Source organism: Thamnophis elegans, chromosome 5 (assembly GCF_009769535.1).
Source record: "Thamnophis elegans isolate rThaEle1 chromosome 5, rThaEle1.pri, whole genome shotgun sequence".
Lineage (NCBI taxonomy): Eukaryota > Metazoa > Chordata > Lepidosauria > Squamata > Colubridae > Thamnophis > Thamnophis elegans.
In genome coordinates, this window is record NC_045545.1 from 6,753,962 (window position 1) to 6,777,279 (window position 23,318).

At 39.0% G+C, this 23,318-nt stretch overlaps 1 protein-coding gene across 3 annotated transcripts in view; it reads left to right on the forward strand.

The window, feature by feature from the left end:
- The window catches only part of CDC14A (cell division cycle 14A), a 76,861-nt gene extending 56,197 nt beyond the window's left edge, over positions 1-20,664 (forward strand). For 2 of the 3 annotated variants that reach the window (XM_032217564.1, XM_032217565.1), the window contains exons 11-16: positions 2,070-2,229; positions 4,775-4,884; positions 7,143-7,190; positions 9,691-9,819; positions 10,906-11,230; positions 18,191-20,664. In XM_032217564.1, coding sequence (XP_032073455.1) covers positions 2,070-2,229; positions 4,775-4,884; positions 7,143-7,190; positions 9,691-9,819; positions 10,906-11,230; positions 18,191-18,220 — 802 coding nt within the window. In that variant the 3' untranslated portion in view covers positions 18,221-20,664. The remainder of the gene's footprint in view (positions 1-2,069; positions 2,230-4,774; positions 4,885-7,142; positions 7,191-9,690; positions 9,820-10,905; positions 11,231-18,190) is intronic. The other variant, XM_032217566.1, reaches the window with a different exon arrangement.
- Positions 20,665-23,318: the final 2,654 nt, after the last annotated feature.

The following is a 23,318-nucleotide window of genomic DNA, read 5'->3' on the forward strand; positions in this document are numbered from 1 at the left end:
TGGTCGGCACGCTTTTGTCGTGCGCGCATTTGTCAGGTCACGGCCCTATATTGCCCAGCTATTGTGTAATGTCCTAAAAGTACATTCGCAGTGAATTACTAGGAATCATATAAAATGAACCAAGAAGTGGCTGGAATGCCTTAAAACTATTCAAATATTACTGCCTATTATTTAATACTTAACAGGGTAGTGAAAACCCTACCTTCAAAATAATTATTGAAACAATCCATACTTCTTGTTTTTTTTGGTTCACCGACAAAAGGGTGACTGACAAAAGCACACCCGACTAAACCACGGTGACAAAACCGCGAGTTCTAAAGCGCTCCGACGAATGAGTGCTGAATCGCGCCGACAACATAACCCTGAACCTAACCCTAACCCTAACCCTTACCTTAACTTAAATCGCCCTTTTGTCGACGCGCTGTTGTCGGCACGCTGTTGTTGATGCGTTGATGATGTGGTTTTAGCGATGCAGTTTTGTCGGTGCGCTTTTGTCAGGTCATGGGTTTTTTTCATACAGTGCACCCAAAATGATTTGGAACAGTATAGACCACATGTATCAAATTTGCCACATCACGTTGCTGTCACATGACATTTCATGACATTTTTCCCATTTGTGGAGCTGGTGCGGACGTGGACTACATGCGATGCATTCCGGCCCATGGGCTGCCAGTTTGACACCCCTGGTACAGACCAATTTTCTTCAACCGTGGCAACTTTTAAGATGGGTCAACTTCAACTCCCAGAATTCCTCAGCCAGCGTTGTAGCGTTGTGACAAATGCAGAACATTATGCCAGAGGTTTGTGCCCTTTGTGGCAACAAAGGGCCAGTGATGGGACTTAGGGACACTGCCTCCTGGTGGTTGTGCCAGGGAATCTATGGCAATCTGTGGTTTCCTGGAACTGTTCTCTGTACTGGGTCCCACCGATGCCTTGTTCCTGCAGAGAGCTATTGGCAAGCTGCTTTTTGGTGAGAGCAGGGCAGACAATTTTGCAATGACTTCTCAGTCCAACAGAGATTAGAATAGCAAAGCTCGGTATCACAGTAGGAAGAGAACTTTTAGTAACGAGCAGGCAGGATGCATTATAAAAAAATAATTATTATTTGGGGCCATTATTGATTTGAGATTGATGGGCTTGTTTCTTTTATGCAAGTGTTACAGATTAATCATCTAAAATGTTTTTCTGCCATAGGTTAGATTTTTGTATTGAAGTTTCTATATTCCTTGCTATTCTATTTCAATCCAAACCTGTTCTGACCCCCTCCTCCATCCAGTAACGAATGCCGAGACAAGCTTAACTGGAATGTACTTTATTAGCAAGACACCAAAACCTCGGTGGCTGAAAGCCAAGCATAACAAACAGATAAGGACCTTGGCAGCAAGATAAAAAAAATTAGCAAAAAAAAGGGAAGAAAAATAGAGAAAAGGGGATAAAATAAAGGAGGAGAGTAAGCAGTGTTTAGTCTGGCTCATAAAAGTTAAAAACATTATAAACATGCATAAAGTAGAAATAAAAACATAAATGTACGTACATTTCTTTTTGAAAAAAAACACCCTCCTTTCTAAAAAATATTCCGCACTTGCGGAAAAACTGGCCGGGCGGCAAGGAAAATTTTCCATCAAGAAAGATCAATTAGTGGACAGTAGGTAGAAAAAGGTTGACTACCACTGGTCTAAGTAAACATTTTCTTATCTGCAATATCCCCAAAATGTTGCCCAGAGAATATTCAAAATAAGTGTTTTAGGAGTTCTTGATTCTCTTGGAGCTTGATTGTATTGTTGTGTCTGGCGATGTTTTCTAGTTTGGGTAATAAAACATCAGCCAGAAAACAACCAAACTCAGCGAATAACAATTTGTATTTCAGCACTGAGCTGCACATATTTTGTAGCAATAAATATTTGAATTATAAGAGCCAAAAACTAACAAGATCATCCAATAATTGTGTGCGATTGTAGAGACTTAAAAGGTTTGAAAGACACATCTTTTAAAAGAACGTCACACCTCATTTTCTATAGTACAATGCCACTGGTGCTAATTTTATTTTATTTTTTTGTGTTATTGAACAGAAAACAGGCGATGTTGTGGGTCTACGGAGACATATTCCGAACTAAACAGAAAGCAAAAGAAGTAGATGAAGATGGTTTGAGCAAAGTTTTATCGGGCTTCGATGACATTTCTATCAGCGAGACTTCAAATAGAATTGAAAATTTGGATAAATATATAGAGGTAAAGTTGCACTGGAACAATTTCCAGCCACACTTGAAGAATATGTCAATAATTTCAGTAATAAAATATTTGAAGTTTATCACAGCAGCGTAATACATTCAAAATGTTTGACATATACAGTGTACGGTACTGGTGTTGTAATCCTTATAGTAAAAGAACTTAGTACGATTATTAAAATATTGCAAATTGCATGGCCTTGCAATAGGAAGAATAAAGGACAAGATTGAATGCAATGGAATCCCATGCAGATATGATGGGTTCAATAGCCTTTTCCTAAAACTACCATCTAAACTAAGTGTTTTAATGGTTATGTTTCCTAAGAAAATTAGATTAATCGCATCAATCATGACTTATTTTCCTCCTTTTAATTTAATTTCTGGTTCTGACCTAATACAACTTTGGTTTAATTTAAGCCAAAGGTTTAAAGGAGGATGAGGAAGTAGAAAAGGGGTGTCAGACTTGTGACGTGTTGCAATTTCCCTGCCCCCCCGTCATTAAATGAGGGTGGACATGGCCAACGCATGACATCTCTGGCTCACAGGCCCCAAGTTTGACACCCCTGAAGTAGAAGACAAAAATGTCCTCACATGTCAAGATTAAAAGTTTGCCTCCTACTTTAAAGAGGTATGGAAAGAGCCAGTGTGATTATTTAGTACATTTATTTTATATTTATACCCCACCATTTCCCTGCAAGTTTAAGATGGCATACAAACAGTGGAGTAGCTAGGATTAAGAGAAAGTAATTGAGCCACCAAGAACTCTCGTGATCAGCTGTGGCTTTGCAGTTGGTTTTTTCCCCACTTGTAGTCACCACTTTAATTCTACAGACCTGGCCAACTTGTTAGAAGAAGGAAACCATGTATGTGCTCCCACCGCATTGTGTTTTTTCACCTTCATCCATATGGACACCTGGATGACCATATGGATGAAGGTGACTCAGCAGAAGTTTGCTGTGAGTTGAGTCGGGAGGCAGGAATAACAATGCAGATGGGGCTCATTAGTATCGCCTTCTGGAGATCAAAGGACAGATGGTGCCACGCCCTGGTTGCAGAAGTCAACGTTCATCGTTCGTTCGTCGTTCGTTTATGGAGAATTCAGTTCCGATCCTGTTTGAGTTTGTGAGACACTTGGAGAAGTGATTTTGATTCTTGAAAACTTGGTGCTGTAAGAGTTTTGTTTCTGCATTCTGCTGCGTAACCCCTGTTTGCAAGAGACTTCATCTGTGTTTACTTTGGGCTCGCAGCCAGCCTGAGCCGAGACTGATAAAGGCTTTCTTTTGGCAAGCTTTGTGTGACTTTAGTTTTGGAGCAGGCTAAGTGGGGGCCAGAAACCTGGGACAAGTTTAACTCCTCGCTGCTTCAATGTGCAGTACTTTTATTATTAAAGTACAGGTAGTGTGTGACTTGCCACCCCAATTGAGCCTTAAAATTTCTATTGTTAAGCAAGTTTTATCCCCTTTTAAGACTTTTTTTTTGGCCACAGTTGTTAAGTGAATCACTGCAGTTGATAAATTAGTAGCCTAGTTGTTAAATGAACCTGGCTTCCCCATTGACTCTGCTTGTCAGAAGGTCGCAAAAGGTGATCACGTGCCTTTTGGGGCACAGCAACAGTCAAAAGTATGAACCAGATGTTGCCAAACATCTGAATTTTGATCACGTGATCATGGAGATGCCGCAAAGGTTGTAACTGTAAAAAAATGGTCATAAGTCACTTTTTTCAGTGCCATTGTGTTCTGACCCCCCTCGTCCCACACCAAAGCACTCCGAGCCAAAGATACTTTACGGAATTTATTAATAGACAGACTGGTCCTTGGCAGCAAATCAGCACAGACAAGCCTTGGCAGTAATCCAGCCTGCCAAGCTAACAATACAGTTCTCCAACATTAGTTAATGTGTTGACTTCTGCAAAAGGGGTGTGTGCACAAGCATTCCTTTTATAGTCTGGAGAGGAGCCTATTTACCACCAGCTGAGTGCAATTACCTCCTGTAACTGCGTAATTGTTCCTTACGCCTATTAGCTCTCCTGTACCGGGTATCTAGGAACAACCCCCTGGCTGCTCCCCACTGCTGATATCCGGATCACACTCCCTTGTCTCCTCCCCACTGGTCCAAGGCTCAGGCGCCTCCTGGTGGCCAACCAGCCTCTCTGCGCCCTGCTCGGAGTCGGAACCCTGTCCAGGGTCCTCCACATCCTCCAGAGCCAACTCATAGGGCCCCTCGCTGTCGGAGTCCGGTGGCAGCTCCAACGGCTCCTGCTGGGCCACAACGCATTGTAACTTTGAATGGTCATTATTTGAATTGTTGTAAGTTGAGGACTACCTATATTTCTTTTCCTACAATTTTCCTCCAGTATGTTATGTGTGCATTCACAGTTAACTTTGCTTTTTGTTGTATTATTCCTTTTTTTCTTAAAACCTTTTCAAAGTGATAAATGTTATTGGTAAGTTATCAGGAGTCAAAATAATGTGTGAGAGAAGAAAAACCTGTAGTGATTCCTGGGTCATAGATTTGTTCTACTTCTTAAGTAAATTATTTCTGTTTTCCAGAATGATTTGGAAGAAGGTTCAGAAGCTAAGAATGACATGACCCAAGGAGATGAACTTCGTGCCTTAAAACTTCAGAGGCAGCCACGTTCAGCTACAACAGGAGCTCTCAGGTAAGCTATTCAGACGTGAATGATTATGTTCTAATATTTCTCCTTAAATCCAGGTTGCTTTCTCTCCTTGATTAGTTTCCATCCCTTGTTTCTTGTCCTGCTTTCAGCTCTTTGGAGAATAGCTTGACTACCTCTCCTTTGTGGCAATCCCTGAAATACTGGAACACTGCCATCACGTCACCCCTAGTCCTTCTTTTCATTAAACCAGACCCGTGGTAGTCAACCTGGTCCCTACCGCCCACTAGTGGGCATTCCAGCTTTCATGGTGGGCGGTAGGGGTTTGCTGTAACTTTGCTTTATAACTTTTATAAACAAAAGTTGCTGCCCTACTTGATAAATCACCATTACTGTGGAACCGGTGGGCGGTTAGAAAATTTTACTACTAAGTAAAATTAGTAGGTGACGCAGTGGGTAGGGTGCAGTACTACAGGCCACTTCAGCTGACTGCTATCTGCAGTTCAGCGGTTCAAATCTCACCGGCTCAGGGTTGACTCAGCCTTCCATCCTTCCGAGGTGGGTAAAATGAGGACCCGGATTATTGGGGGCGATATGCTGACTCTATAAACCGCTTAGAGAGGGCTGAAAGCCCTATGAAGCGGTATATAAGTCTAACTGCTATTGCTATTGCTATGTAGAACTCCATTGTTGCAAAAACAGTTTTTCAAAAGAATTGAATAGAAGTCATCTTATTTACTGGAAAATAGTGTTATTATATGAGAAGTACACAGGATGATTTGTGAAATGTGTGAGACTTGCAAAATTTACTATATTCTGTTTCAGTGAAAGCCCTATGAAGCGGTATATAAGTCTAACTGCTATTGCTATTGCTACTAACAGAGATACAAACGTGGGCGGTAGGTATAAAAAGGTTGACTAGCCCTGAACTAGGCATACCCAATCCCAGCAACCGTTCTTTACACCGTTCTTAAATCTTAACCGCAATCTGCTATATGTCCCTCATTTTGTTGATCTAAATGTGCTTTTGATTGAACCTGTCCATGAAAACCTTGTGTGCGGTACTATTGACATGTTACTCCTATCACGTATCCTAGAGATGGGTAATGTGTTGAACTCCGACATCTCTACAGTACTAGTCAGCAAAATAAGAGTGTGGGATGATGGGAATTGTAATTCAGTTGCCTGTATGACCTTCTTCATGTTAGGATCATTGAAATAGATCATGGTAGAATTAATTTCCTTTTAAGGAAGACATCTGCTAGATTCAGAGAGGAGGATCTGAGCGACACTCCAGTATTTATGTATTTGTTATTTATTTATATATTTATTTATATATTTACTTACTTACCCTGTTTTCCCCAAAATAAGACCTCCCTAGATAATAAGCTGTTCTGACCCCCCCCCTCCTCCGTCCAGGAACGAAAGCCGAGACAAACGTAAATGAGAATGTTTTTAATAAGTCCAGACCCTCGGTGGCTGAAAGCCAACTCAACAAAGAGATAAGCACTTTGGCAGCAAGTCCTACAAACCTTGGCAGCAATGCAAACAAACTCTGGCAGCAATCCAGCCTGCCAAGTTTGTTTCTTGTTAGTCCTTAACGTTGACTTCTGCAAGAAGGGCGTGGCACAAGCAGTCTCTTTTATAATCTGGAGAGGAGCTTAATGAGCATCAGCTGAGCGTAATTACCTTCTGTAATTACATAGTTGTTCTTGACGCTGAGTAGCCCTTCAACGGCGTGCATCCCGGAACAACTCACAGGTGGTTTCTGGATCACTGCACTCTTGTCTCCTCCCCACTGATCCAAGGCTCAGGCGCCACCTGGTGGCCAACCAGTCTCTCTGTGCTCTGCTCGGAGTCGGAACCCTGTCCAGGGTCCTCTACCTCCTCCAGGGCTGACTCATAAGGCCCCTCGCTGTCGGAGTCTGGTGGCAGCTCCAACGGCTCCTGCCGGGCCACAACACTAAGCCCTCCCTGAAAATATTGCAACACAGTCGTACCCATGTGGTGACCATGCTCGCTGCCTCCTGAACCTCAAAAATAATAAGACCTCCAAAAATAAGGCCAAGCGCTTATTTCGGGGGTCAAAAGAAAATAAGACCCCGTCTTATTTTCGTGGAAACATGGTATATTTACCTGCCTGCCTGCTTGGTAGCTTTCTTGACTGCTTTTATGAATATGTGGGATATGTGTTTAATTAATATATTGGATTGTTGGAAGAGTAAATATTGGCTATATAAATTCAGTAATATATATCCTTTTTAGTTTGATACTTCTTATCTAAAATGCTCTTGTCTTTTTAGGTTAGAAGATATGAAAACACATGTCAGATCCATATCCCAGCCCTTCAGGTATTGGTTTCGATTGTTTAGAAGGAAGCAATTTCATTTATGGAAGCCTTCTGAATTTTTGCTGCACTAAAATTCTAAATGTTTACTAAACGTTACTAAATAGTAATAGTGCTGTGATTGAATGTAAAAGCTGTTCTCCATGTTAAAGCTGTAGATCAAAGAATGGTGTTAGAGTTCATTTAATAATAAGGTTGTGAAATAGATAAACTGGGTCCATACACCTATAGTGTGGGAGGATACATGTCTATTATCGTGATCCGACAAATGCGCGCACAACAAAAGCGCGGCGAGAAAACCGTGATGTCATAAACGTGCCCACAACAACGCGCCCACAAAAGCGCGATTTAAGTTAAGGTAAGGGTTAGGTTTAGGGTTATGGTTAGGGTTAGGGTTATTAGGTTGTTATTACTTGTTTGTTGAAGGCGCGCTTTTGTCGGCGCGCTTCTGCGCTCATTCGTCGGCACAATTTCAAACTCGTTTTCTCGCTGCGGTTTCGGTGGCGCACTTTTATCGAGCGCTCATTTGTTGGTGAACCGTCTATTTCTTGTTCTTTGAAACTTTAATGAGCAAAAATAAAATTTTGGAAAGCTCTATAACATTCGGTGTCATGGCTTGATATGTAATTCTTTATAGATATATTCATGCTAATATTTAAAGCAAATTAAAGCTTGATTCATGTATCACAGCATAGTAGCACTGATACATGTCCATGGGGCAAGTTAGCTTTTGAAGATGTATGGGACTTTGGATTTTATCCCAAAAAAAGTGCTTCAGAGGAAGCAGATTTTGTATAGTCTGTCATTTGCCTGCTGTCCCTTACAGCTCTTTTCCTGAAAACTATTGGCAGCAATTTAAAAACCAAACATTGTGAGGGAGGCACAATCTTAAATGCCTGCCAGGGGAAGAGTGCTTTGAGCTGACATAGAAATGCCAGCATTAAGGAAGACCCACCTTAACAATGCAATACAGTTTATATAAATATAAAGGTATATAGATCAGCTTTCTCAATTGTCTACATAAGTTGTGGATTTGGAGTTAGTTGTTCAGAACACGCCTCATTAATCCAATAGCAGGTTCATTCTTTGAAATACTTCTGAAATTTCAAGTCGTAAGTGTTTTTCCTGCAAGTTGCATTATGATAGTCTAAGCTGGGTGCCAAGAATCTCCGAATGATTTTCAGCCCATCCTTTTTAGGAGGAGATGCAGTTGGCTAACTAGAAATATAAAATATATTTCTAACCGTGTTCTCTATCTGCACTACTAAATTCCTTTACTGCAGAATTGTAAAAACCTGTCCAAACTTGGATTTACTTGGATTTAAGGGGGAAAAAACCCAACAGATTTTACACATAACCTATAATTCAATCCATTACTCATCCATTTTGAGGATCATGGGTTTCATCCTAATTCAACCAGCATTTACACCATGTTAGGAGAGAGGGAGGGACAGAGGGAGATAGATAGATGGATGGATGGATGGATGGATGGATGGATGGATGGATGGATGGATGGATAGATAGATAGATAGATAGATAGATAGATAGATAGATAGATAGATAGATAGATAGATAGATAGGGAGGGATTATCAGCATATTAATGGAGCTTTCTCCCACCTCTTTTAAATGATTTCATTCAGAAACTAAATAACAGAGATTATTAGCAAGGTCTCCTAAGCAAAAATATTAGGGCATCAGTGCAAACAAGTCAAGGCAAAAAAAAAATCAGAGATGGATCATTTGATGCTAAATTTCAAACATGATTGTAATCAAAGTAGTTGTCACTTTTGAAATGGATAATCAGGGATGTGTCTGTTAACATTCTGATTTGGGTGGGAGGGGTAGGTGCCTTGTAAAATAATTTTTTTTAAAAAAAAAGAGGAAATAATTAGGAAAAATCAAAACATTGGAATTAACCTGTGCATTCGGTATTGAAAAATAACAACATCTGCCGTTATATTTTAAGAATCTGTTTTACTGTGTAGGCATCCACAATTTTAAATGAATAAAATGATGTTCAAAAAACATTGTACTTCTGCAGTAAACCTCTCTGCTGTTCACTGCTTGAAATTTCTACCTAAAGGTTCATTTGTAGTTTTCTTCAAGTATGAAAGACTTTTTTAGTCATATTCTTCTTTAGAGACACTCCTGAATTACGTCAAAATTTTATTTGCAGACCAAGACGAAACACGACCCCTGAAAAGTACCCAAAGGATGGGAGATCCTTTGGCACAACGTTCTGATTCACACAAAGACCTGTGCTCCTAGAATAAAATATTTTCCTGTTCCTCCATAAAGTTTTATTGTGTCCAGACAGCCTTAGATCCCGGTTATAGAAGACATAATTCATCACATGCATACCCTGAGGATGTTTTAATATTATTTATTTATGCAAAGATTTATATTCAGAGGTTCTGGTATGCAAACTAAATGAAGAATGGAAAAGTGAATATTCTGCCAATCGTATGAACATACTTTTGCTTCCTATTGGTGTACTTTTCAGATTGAATACAGCAGCTCTCTCTCAAGGGTCCATATCTCCTTTGAAGGCCACCAAAGCAATGGTTTCGTCATCGCCCACAGCAAAGAGAATAAACAGACATGCTCCATCCTCAGTTCCAAATTTTAAAAGGTATTTCTTTATTCTGCTATGTCTTTTTGCCTTTTGGGAAGAGGGGGTATAGGAACAAATACTGTATTTTTTATTTGTAATTGGGGTTTCTTATATAAGAAATCTTAACATATGTCTTTGATGTAACTTCAAATACTTGCTTCTGATACCTTAGTTTGACTATGGGAAGAAGTGGCTATGAGCACTAATAAAATTACATTCATACCATCCCATTGATCTCATATTAAAAGAGCTACATGCATGTTTTTTTCAAAACAACTTCTCTCATACTGGCCTACGCCAGCTTATAGAAACCAGAAGAAAACCCCCTTTAAGTAACAAATGTTAGAAATAACCAACAAGAAAAATGTTGCATAAAGTTCCAGCGTCACTGGAGATTACACCTATGTATTTCTTCAAAGCACTGCAATCCTTTTGCAACTGTTCTTTATCCTGAAATGTTCCCAATGGTTTCCCCATAATTTACCGAAAGAATTGGATTGGATTGGATTTATTACATTTATATGCCGCCCTTTTCCCCGAAGGGGACTCAGGGCGGCTCACAATTCAGTCAGGGAAGGGGGTACAGACAGGGGGATAAAAAGACAAACATAACAATACAAAATTTAAAAACACACAACAACCATACCATTCGAGAAGGGGGGCAAAAGCTCTTTAGCCCCAGGCCTGTCGGAACAGCCAGGTTTTAAGGGCTTTGCGGAAGGCCTGGAGGGTGGTGAGGGTTCGAATCCCCACGGGGAGCTCGTTCCAGAGGGTCGGAGCAGCCACAGAGAAGGCTCTCCTCCGGGTAGTCGCCGGTCGGCATTGGCCGGCGGATGGAATTCGGAGGAGGCCTAATCTGTGGGATCTAATCGGTCTATTGGAGGTAATTGGCAGCAGGCGGTCTCTCAAGTCCCCGGGTCCAATACCATGAAGGGCTTTATAAGTGACGACTAGCGCCTTGAAGCTGTATGTTGCCACCATTTAATATTGAGAAAGTGATTTTTTCCCCCTCTCCAAGTGCCTTTTAAAGCATGTCTTGCATTGATCATCACCTGTGCATACATTTGGTGTGTCTTTTTTACTCCACGTGTGTTTTCCATTCAGCTTTTCCATAAACTCCAGGTTAGCCAGTTCTCTAGGGAACCTGCATGCTGCTTCAGATGATGCTGAGAGCAAACTGACATTATCACCCTCTAGGACAGGTTATTCTGTAAGCCAACTCTCCAGTCATTTGAATGGCAGTGCACTGTTGCCTGCCGGAAACGCTCATGAGCTGAACAACAACCTGTACAACAGGAGAGGCAGTAGCACTACCAACCTCAACAACTATGTCAATTCTCCCAACGTCCTGGCTGAGGACTACAACACCTTCAGATCTTTCACGGGGCTCGCTGCTCCTTCAGCAAGATACCTGAGTCGATCCATTCCTGTAAGTTCACAGTTCAGCAGCCCTTTCAGCGACCTTATAGAACTTCCCTTCCGCCAAAGCTTTCCTCCAAAGTTTCTAACATTCCTTAGATCTTCCTTCCTGCTCTTTTTTTCTCATTTCACGATCTCCTTCTTCTTGCGCAACTTGTATCTTCTTAATCTCAACCAAAACCAGTCAGGTTACTTTTTTGTGCGCCGAGGTGGCGTAGTGGTTAGGGTGCAGTACTGCAGGCCACTTCAGCTGACTGTTATCTGCAGTTCGGCTGTTCAAATCTCACCGGCTCAAGGTTGACTCAGCCTTCCATCCTTCCGAGGTGGGTAAAATGAGGACCCAGATTGTGGGGGCAATATGCTGACTCTGTAAACCGCTTAGAGAGGGCTGAAAGCCCTATGAAGCGGTATATAAGTCTAACTGCTATTGCTATTATTGTGGTGGTTTCTTTGACACCTCAGGAAAGAAAGATGATTGTTTCGCTCTCTAATTTTTGTAAGGTCTTCTGTGAGCGCAGTTTTCTTTTTATATCCATTTTAATTCATTGTAATGAAACGCTGAAAGTGTCAGATGTTCATATCAGTACAATTTTTTTTTACAGTTTTTTTAAGATACATACAAAGAGCACGGAGAGATTCGATAGGATTTTGAATTGTCTAAGTTAGAAGAATTAATTACATTTATATAGGTAGTTTTTAGTTGATAACCACTCATTCAGTGATCGTTCGAAATTGTGACAGTGCTGAACAAGCGGTACTTATAATCAGCCCTCAAAATTCAAAGTTCCAGCTATTATTTATTTATTTATTTATTTATTTATTTAATTTGTATGCCGCCCACTCTCGAAAGACTCAGGGCGGCTTACAATAAAAAGGGAAGGGGGAATAAAGAAAATAAAAACAACAATTAAAAATTCAACAACATTCATAACTTAGGATGGGGCTGGACAATTCAACAGCCCCAGGCCTGCCGGAACAGCCAGGTCTTGGTCGCTTTGCGGAAGGCCGGAAGGGTAGTAAGGGTCCGGATCTCAACGGGGAGATCGTTCCAGAGGGCCGGAGCAGCTACTGAGAAGGCCCTCCCCCGGGGGGTCGCCAGCCGACATTGACCGGCAGATTATATCATCCCTAGAGTCCAGGATTGCAAAACAAGCATTTGGCAACCAACTTATATGATGGTTGCAACATCCTGCTATCCTGTGATCACCATTTGTAACCTTCGCTTCTAGTTTCCCGTAAGCAAAGTCACTGGGGAAGCCTGCAGGGAAGGTTGCAAGTTGGTCCTTGCTGCCTTTTATCCTGGGGAGCCGCTTACAGAATGTGAGATCCCAGAGATCTCATACTCCATAGTGCACTTGTACTGCAGCGTCCCCTCCCTAGCCTACACACACTCGCACAGTGTGGCAGCAACCCCACCTAACATACATGTACTCATTGCTGCAATTCCTCACCTTATTCCATACTACACATCTGCTCACTGGATTCTTTTCAAGCCACCCAGGATTCATGACTTCCAGCCAGCTTCCCCAGTGACTCTGCTTGTGGGAAGCAGGCAGGAAGTCACAATCACATAAGGTCCTGTTTTTATTTACCAACAGAGAGAGCTACCATAGGTGTCATCACTACGCAATATGGTCTCATAATATTCCACTTCATGACTGCATCTCTTAGTGATGAAGATTCTAGTCCAAATTACTGCCATGTGGTGAGGATTACCTGTAAAATAATAGACGAAAAAAGGAGGGGAGGGAATCAGTATTGGTTCTCAGTCTACTCTAAATTTAGCCTCATGTTCTCATGCCGAGGTGGCGCAGTGGTTAGGGTGCAGTACTGCAGGCCACTTCAGCTGACTGTTATCTGCAGTTCAGCGGTTCTAATCTCACTGGCTCAAGGTTGACTCAGCCTTCCATCCTTCCGAGGTGGGTGAAATGAGGACCCAGACTGTGGGGGCGATATGCTGACTCTGTAAACCGCTTAGAGAGGGCTGAAAGCCCTATGGAGCGGTATATAAGTCTAACTGCTATTGCTATTGCTATTGTTTACAATATATATATTTCTTCTGCATGAATGAAATGGATAAATAAGTACCTCTGACTACCATCACCATTTTACATAACTTTTGGGGGAGAAAAATACCAAAAAACTGGTGTCCTAAAATACAGTTTAAGCCAGGGATGTCAAACCTGCGGTCTGTGGGTCAGATTTATCACATGCTGACAGAAAAGCCTTTGTTGCAACAGTAAGAAATTGTAGCATTCCAAATTTTAGCTGTTGTTTACCTTCACGAGCTTGTAAGATTTATCTCTTACATCAGCTGTTGAGTATAGAGTGGAAATACTAAAAATGAAAGAACTAAGGCTTTTGTATTTATTTTATTGGTCAGTATGGGGATCTTTTTGTTGAGAGTATCTGACAAATACGTTACTTTGTTTGAAAAAGAGTTCTTGCAAATATTTTTTTTCTGGTGAAATAAGTTGAGGTTTGGTTGAGGTTTATTCAATTTATAGGCCGCCCTTCTCCCAAGCACTCAGGGCGGCGTACAACATTAAAAGAAACACATACTTCAAAAGTTAAAAAGAAATTAAATAGGATATCCCCAAACCCAATTAAAATTAACAATAACACATTTTTTTAAAAGAATTAAAATTAAAATTAACAATAATCAATACTTTGATTTGTTTTGTTCAGGCCAGGCCGGCTTGCTGGAAAAGACAACTTTTTAGGGCGCGTCGGAAGGACCGGAGGTCGGGGATTATGCGAAGCTCCGGGGGCCGCTCATTCCAGAGGGAAGGCGCTCCCACAGAGAAGGCTCTCCCCCTGGGGGTCGCTAGCTGACACTGTCTGGCCGACGGCACCCTGAGGAGGCCAACTCTGTGGGATCGCACTGGACGATGGGAGGCTACCGGTGGCAGTAGGTGGTCTCGCAGGAAATAATATATTACACAAATTTAAAACTAAACCAATCTCAGGATTTATTTTAAAATAAGTTTCTTCCAGTCGCTGCTAAAAACAACAATAAAAAAACAAGTATATTTACCACACCCGAGAACTTATTTTTATAATTAGTTACATTTGACTACCAGAAAGCACCACGTGATTGTTGTCATCCTTACTGGGACACTTCAGATATAGGTAGCCAGATTTTTTATTCTTTGGGGTTCAAATCCTCTGCTTGGAATTGAACTCATAGATCTTTACCCATCGGAAGACCTCCTGTATTGTTTTAGCTTTTAGTTTTAGGAACTATCCAGGCTCTGCAATTCAGTGGTTGTAGGAAGGAATACTCAGAAGGTATCCGAATGGTATACATATAATCTATTTAACCTTAAGCTCTTAGAGCAGAGCAATATAGATGTTACATTATCTCGTGACCCTAAGTGTGGGATTTTACGTAACATCACTCTTCTTGGGGGATGCGGAAATTTGTCTACTTTTATGCAATGTGTATCCTATGTGATGTTCTCAGTTGCCTTGGCCACCAGGAGGCAACATGTGCCCAATTTTGTCCTTATTTATATCTTTCTGCTCAGAGCTTAAAGAGATGGAATGTACCATTCTGATTGTTTTTATAATACATTTCTGCAGCACAGTACATAAAATGTTAGTTGTTTTCTGGAGATAAAGAGCATGTTTAAAAATAGAAAGTCCTTCATAACTTAGATCGCAATTGTTTTGTTAGAATTTTACACAGTAATAAAAATCCAGGAAACATCTCGAATGTTTGAAAAGTTAGAGCAATATAAAGAGAAAATACATTCAAACATAAATATAAGAGGTGACACATTGCAGTGGTTCCTTGTGAAATCGAAGTGGATCAGAGTATGAGTATGAGTAGTTTATTTATATGCCGCCCTTTTCCCTGGGGGGACTCAGGGCGGCTTACAATTCGGAAGGAAGGGAGAACAAACAGATTAACACATAAGACAGTACATCATTAAAAGCACAACATTCATACAATTCGGGTGGGTTACGGTCTTTAACCCCAGGCCTGACGGGACAGCCAGGTTTTAAGGGCTGTGCGGAAGGTCTGGAGGGTGGTGAGGGTACGAATCTCCACGGGGAGATCGTTCCAGAGGGTCGGAGCTGCCACCGAGAAGGCTCTCCTCCGCGTGGTTGCCAGTCGACATTGACCGGCAGATGGAACTCGGAGGAGGCCTAATCTATGGGATCTAATCTATGGGATCTAATTGGTCGAGTGGAGGTAATTGGCAGTAGGCGGTCTCTCAAGTACCCAGATCCACTACCATGAAGGGCTTTGTAGAGCAATATTTGCCTACCCCAAAACATCTAGCACAGATATTTCACAGTATTCATACTTTCAGAGAATTAGATACTTGTTTCTACTCTAAAGGATGATGGTAACTTTATTCTTCAATGTCATTAAGTTCCATCCACTCTCTTACTCTTAAGTAGCTGCCAGTAAGAAATGGGATCGTGTAAATCCATCATGGATTTGAGGAGAAGTGTGAGAAGATATCTGTTGGCTTAAGTGATCTTTACCTACTTTCCTGAGCAAAAGGAAGTAGATACTGACCATAAATGGTACAAATGCTGCCTGAGTTTGCTGAGAAGTGATATATTTATGTAGCTGGAAATATCAAAAGGCATATTTGTTTTAATAAATATAACATGGCATACATAGATAATAAACAGAGACATGTTACTTTATTTAAATTAAAATGCACACCTGACATTGTGGTGTAGTTTTAGAAAATCAGATTTAGGCTTGCAAATATTAGCAGGAAAATTGAAGAGAGTGAATTTCACCATAAATTTTGACTACATTTGAAAATACCAGTATTGATTCAATGAAAAAAGAGTTGTTGCAAAAGGTCACAACCAAATTCGAAGTCCATTAACCTTTCACTCTCTTCATCAAAGTAAAACTTGAATTCCATAAAAAATACTTCCCAAAAAATATATATATTGAAGTTCATTATTATTATTGCTATTATTGATCTGAAGAAGGCAAAGACAGCCTTTTGTATCATAATGGAACAAGATAGAACAGAACATTCTAAGACAATGAATGATGCAATAAAATTGATGTTTGAAGTACTCCTTAGTTGCTTAGTATACATAAATGTACATATTTACACTTGTAGTGTAGTGCTGTTTTCTTAGGATATAATTCTGAGAATAGGTACCTTTCCTCATAGTTTCTAAGCTTGCACAAAGTTGTCAATAAAATTTCAATCTTAAAAATAAAAAAGAATAGTAATATATGTGACATACTTAATAGAGAAAGCTTTAGCAACTTCAGCAGAACAGAATGTGGGGATTTGAATAATAAGTATGTGATAATTGACATTTCTTTCACATGGATGAAAAACCAAAAAAGTAGACTGCCCTGCCAGGAAGCATATTCCCTATTATCCAAGTTTTTTTTTCTGATTTTCAAAATCTCTGCTGACCTGTATAAAATAAATAGGCATATTGTGTTCACACAAGGATGTTTCCTAATGCTGTATGCTGAACATACAGGACATGATTTTTTTTAAAACCAGCCCTATGAGCTTGATTGTACTGGATTTATTTCTCAAAACTTAATTCAAAAATTTCCTTCTACACTAATGAGTGTGTCTTCTCGGCTTAAATAAATAGGCAGCAGTGAGGAAATATACTTGAGTTTTCACAACTGAAATTTTACTTGGTTAAGCTAATCCTGTTATACAACTGTACTAATTTGCGTGCTATTTTTTGCATATGTGCTGGCGTTTGTAAGGTCACCTAGGCAATCTAGTGAAATTATCATTTGCTGGCATATGAGGGGAGGAGTTTCTTCCAGCTTCTTTAACTGGAAATAAGTCCAGTTGTCTTTACTGGAAGTTATTTATCAGGTAGACGATCTGAAAAATACAGAAATCAGATAGATTCCATGTCACACTATTATTAGAGACAAAAGTAGGCTGAAATTTACTTTCTCTTTGCAGAGAAAGTACCATTTGAGCCAATATGTTACAGATGTCATCAGAAAGAAGCACAAATTATTAGAAATTAGATTTCCTGGCAAGCTTTAAACTCTACTAATTTTCTGCCTGTCCCTCTTATTGTTGCTTACAATAACTATATATTCATTTTTATTTCTTCTTCCTCTTTCTTCTCTCAAATGTGTATAAAATGTGTCATCGGCTTTTAAAATGCATTCCTGCTTGATTCATATTTGAACAAAATGAAACTGAAGAATGCTTTCCTTATTGAAGCTGAAATGAATATAATTAAGATAGAATAAGCAGATTTTCTGTGCGGGAAGTGGCTTTTAGATAATCATGACTGTGCCCTTTGTTTTAAGGCACTTGAAAGGAAAGCAGCTAGAATGTTCTTAATTAATACAGGCAAAATATAAAAGAACAACTATTGAATGCCCGATTTCTGTGCAAGAATCGCCTTAGAAGAATAGTTTTTCTAAGATTACCCAAATGTTCTGTTCTTTTCCATATATTTTTATTTAAATTTTCATAACACAGAAAAAAAAAGCTTATGACCGTACTTCCCAATAGTTGTAGGTTGCTTTACTAAACCTGGAGGTAAAATGAACAGGAACTGTTATTCTGTTAAGAAATAAATTTCTTAATGAAAAGATCATGAGCCAAGATGTCCTTCTATTATTCAGCTCTTACTGTTGTTTCTGAGAAGGTTATGTCACTGCTCCAGACTTAACTCTAATAGGAAGGGGAAAAGGCCTTACAAAAGAATAGAATACGAAATAATGTATATTGTAGCTACAGTTTTAAACTGAAGCTTGGGATTAGCTTCAGGTTAGTGTTATACAGCATCTGGGCCCATCATGGGTGGGTTTTTATTATGGTAGAAGAAGAGTACATTTGGAAGATATGCGTCTTAAATCCTAAAATGTTGTTTTTGGTTTGTGCAACAAAGGTTTCATGTCTTAAAAAAAAATGTTCATATGATTGGAATTGAAGTACTTCTAACTGAATCTTAATATCAGCTTCTGTTTTTACCTACACAGTCCCTTCAATCTGAATATGTTCAGTACTAAAGCCTTACTGCTCCGGTGAAAGGGGGACATCTCTTAAAAATTATTTTTCTTCAAAAAGGAAGAATGATGAAGGAGACGCTTCACTGGAGAAATGCTTCTTCAAACATGATTAGAACTTAACAACCCCAAATCTTTGCATAATCAGGGACTTCAGTAGTGACTACTACAAACGTGTTGTAATTGAACTTCTGAATATTACAATTTTGTGTACAGATCAAGATTTTAATATTGAGAATACTTCTCTAACCAGCTGCAGCAATAGTTTATAATGATGGTGGGTTCAGTATTATAATGTATATGTATCGAGTAAAAGGTATTGTCTGTACCCAAAAAACATGTATATTGTATAAAATATAGTATATTTTGGTTTAGAATTCAGGGTGGGGTTGTTGTTTTTTTTACCAAAAATGTGTATTTTTCAAATGTTGTTTTATACTTCAAACATGAGCCAAGATCCAGAGAAACACATTCATCTGCAGATCTCCTGGGGGAGCATAGCTGCTAATACTACACACCTTGTGAGTTATGACTCCAGAAACCCCAAGGACTGCTCAGATATGTATGCAGATTTGGGAACAAAATTGAACATCTCTTGATCTTGGCCATACCCGATCCTGCTACTTGTTTGTCCTTATTGTATCTGTCTGTCACTGTTGCTTCTGTTTTTTAGAATTTTACTAGTGGAAAAACATATTTGTTGTACCATTTTTTAATTTCAGATGCTGATGTTTGCAATGTTCATATTTTAAAGGTCTTAAGGTCTTTAATTACAAAGAAAAAAAACTAATTTTAATTAAATCTGTATCTCTTAACAGTTGTGCTCTATAATTTGTATGTCAAAGGATTTCCTGTGTTTTCCTTTCTGTATAGCCTTGTCTACAAGTTGTATGATATTAGAACATGAGAAAAAGGTTGCCATAGCAGGGAAGATCTAATAGACTGATTGGATTTGTAAGCAACCATGTTATCTGGTTTTCATTGAGTTATTCAGTGACATAAGACATTTCTTTTTATTAAAAAACGAGAGACCAAAAGGCAGGAAGTCTTTTACTCACATTTTAATGACGGGTTGCAAGAACATTTTCAAAGCTGTTTATAACTCCTTATTTTCCACTGTTTTTATACACTGAATCATACTATCCATATTATTATTTGCAAATGCCATGTAGCTAGTGGCTAATGTAATTTTGAACATTTAGTTTCCAGTTCATCTGAAAGCCGAGGAGAGTGGACCATAGTCCCCACTACCATTTTTGTTCCCCAAGAACACCCCCATTTAAAGAGTAAAATGCCCATTTTCAACTACTTAATTTTTCTGGGCAGGGCTGATCAGTTTGAGAAATAAGGAACAGAATATGTCCATGAAGAATTTGCTAAGGTGTAGCATTTCTGTCTTGAATTAGTTTCCTTCCCATAAAGGACAAAAGTGGACTTTATTTGTTCTAATGATCTGACCATGTCACTGGCTCAGTGACCGTGAGGTCCTGAACAACAAAATATAATGAAAATTGAAGTAAAACCTCCTCTGCCTCTATTCACAATTATTTTTGAAACAGCTTTGCCTTGGGTCTGTAGGACTAATTTAGTGCCGTTCTGGATGCACTAATTGGTAACATTCACATACCATTTATATTATGATCAAAAGAAAGCTCCCCTATTAATGGCTACCAAGGAAAGAATACTTTCTTTTAATGCATGTTATGCAACCATTTCACCCTTTCCTTCCTTGTGCAAACAATAAAAACCACGGATCCTCGTAGTTAGTCAGAGTTCTCTTATTTAATCTAAAAAAGAAAATTATCATTCATTGCTTTAGAATAGGTTAGTATAATAAAAGTCAGTCTCATGTTTAATATTAAGGTTTGTTCTGAATCTGGCAACTTCGGCTTCCAAGTTGGGGAAAAAATGCACAATTCCGGTTAACTGGAAGTTTGCTAGTTTAATGAATCATGTCAAGGTGGAGATCAAAGATTGATAAGACTATTTCATATCAACTAACAAGGATTAGGTATTTAAACAGGCGAGGGAAATAGTTCCAATTATGATGGCTACATTTTTGGTGTTTTGTGTTTGTTATCAGCTGCTTTAATTACTGAATGCAATATTTTATCAAATGTACATCAAATGTACTATATGTATGAGTGAGTAATAGGCAAATTCTAAGGTAATTTCTACCTCTAAAATTTAAGATGTATTTTGTTATTATACTACTTATGAGAGAGATGTATTATTTTTCCAATGTAGAAATATAAATGCTAATGAATGTCAAAATTATACGTAGGTTTATTCTTTCTTTTAAAAAGATTATGAAATACAATATTATTGTTAATACCAGCAATTTGTTGTCTCATTATTGACATGTTTGAACCATGAACTTTCTTGGTCTCTTCTGTAATTTTTGTTATCTATACTAGGAATAACTTTGAGCATTTCAAATGTTTCCTTACAGAGAATAGCATTACAGTGGATAAGCAAAGCATGCAAAGTGGTTCTACGTATATTAAAGAAGAAATGTTGAAAGTCATGCAAATTATAGAGGGAAATCAATTGTAATCTATATTTGGATATAAAATTTAGTTTAAAAAAATTTAAATGGTATAATTGGTAAGCAATATTAACTATGCTTTCTTATTTTAGTGTGGTCATATTCTCTGAAGTGTGCTATCTGTATTTTATTTGAAGGATCCATTTTATATTTTCTCATGAAATGCAATTATTACCACTTTCTTATAAAACTATTTGGAACTATTAATGTTTATTTTTATATCAGAGTAATAAAAATCTACTTCTTTTCTGTTCTTCAAATACGTTGTTGCCATTCTCTACACAGCAATTTGTAAATTGAGTTCCTATAAAATATTTTTTTAAAAAATTGGGTAAGATTAAAGTAGCATTTAAAATCTTTACCTAATTATTTCAGTAAGGGTATGTCTATAATGCCATCCCAAACCAATAACTTGCTGTCTGCAATATTTAATACCTGGATAAACAACAAAAAAATGTTCTTTTATTTCTGTCCTTGGATCAGTAATAATGACAACGGGAAATATTATTTGTTAGTTTTATAGACAAACTTTTGTTTAAGAACTCAAAGTGGCATGTATTTCATATTTATTATTTAGTTTAGAAAGCTGTCCAACTTCCAGTGATTCTAGGCAATTTATGAATTATGCTATTAATAAAAAAAATCAAGATATTAAGCAAACATCGAGAACATGGGGCATAACCTCAAACTGATCAGAGGAAAGGGCAAAAGTAATGTTAGAAAGGGTTCCACCACAAAACCGCATTCGACTAAAGCGCGCTCGGAAAAAACGCGTAGCTGACGTCATCAACAGGGCGACAACAGCACGGAGACAGAAGCACGCTGTAAACGCTAAACCTAAAATTAACCCCTAAACCTAAACCTAACCCCTCTAAACCTAATCCTAAACCTAACCCTAAACCTAACCTTTAACCTAAACCTAAACCTAACCCTTAACCTAACCCTAAACCTAATCCTAACCCTTAACCTAACCCTAAACCTAACCTTAACCCTTAACCTAACCCTAAACCTAATCCTAACCCTAAACCTAACCCTAAACCTAATCCTAAACCTAACCCTTACCTTAAGTTGAATCGGCTTGCTTTCAAAGCGCTATTTAAAGCGCCCTTCTTTCTCCGTGCTCGCTGTTGTCGCCCTGTTGATGACGTCAGCAACACGGTTTAATCGGGCGCGGCTTAGTCGAGCGCGGTTTTGTCGTGCCACGGTTAGAAAGTATTCACAGAAAGAGTAGTAGAAACTTGGAACCAACTTCCAGTGGAGGTAGTGGATCAGTCATCAGGATGTAAACATACTTGGAATAAATACATGTCCATCTTAAAAATAAAATAATTGAAAAGAAAACACAAAAACACACTCAAAAGACAGACTTAATGGACCACTAGGTCTTTTTCTGCCATCAGTTTTTAATGTTTCTGTGTAGTTACAAAGGAAATAAATCATTAAAACAATTAAAAGAGAAAAGAATATGTAACACCTGGACAAAATAACTCATTACATTGCAAAAAAAAAATCAGACGTTTAACAACAACCTAACCCCAGATCTAGGAGCAAAACCAACTTTTCACAGATTTGTACAACACTTGCAAAATGCAACTGTGTATATCTCCAGCAGGATGATGTTCCAGAATTGCTGTTCCATGGGAGGTCACATAGGAATATTGTACAGATAGTCCTTGCTTAATGATGCTAATCATGACTAGAAACTCTGTCATTAAGCAATATGGTTATATCCAGGAAACCCACACAACTCTACTGGTTAGCAGTGGCAGGGAATGTCACAAAACACAATCACATCACCATGGGGATGTCACAATAACCATTAGTACAAGGACCAGTCATAAGTGGTTCAATGCCAACATACATTTCAATGATCACTGAATAATAATTCAATGAATAACTCAATAAACAAGGACCACTTCAGTGCAAGGCTTCTCCCATCCCTATTCCAGACTACAGCCAAGGCAGCACCAAATGGTTCACCAGATCCTCGGGGAAAATCCCAAACTCCATCTAGAATCCAAATTTGTCTTTTCAGTTGTCTGGAATGGACTAATATAGCATGCCCTGCTTTCTCCAGAGGGTTGGTGACATCAAGTTGGGAGAGGTCTGTCCACAGGAATGGACTAATGTCAATATTCTTCAATGACACATCACATCATAACTGCTGTGTGGAAATAAAATAGATTTGGAGTGCAACTCCTGGTGTATGCCAAGCTTTTTTATTATTTGGAACAGATGCATGATTGCCAGGGTGGCCATGACCCCTAAGCTGCTATGGACTCAACATCCCTTGGAGGCTTATTAAAATCCCCAAGAGCTACTATCCTCATGGAGTCCACCACCAATCCAGTGATGGAATCCATCATCTCCAACCGGAAAGATGCTATGCAGCATGGAGGGTACTACAATAGTAGCAGTCCAAACTGTTGCCCAAAACCTGAATTCATCTAGAGAAGGTTTCAAATCCAGTTAGATCAAGGATGAGGAACTATGGCCCTTTTATGACTTGTGGCCTTCAATTCCCAGAATTCCTGAGCCATCGTGGCTGGTTCA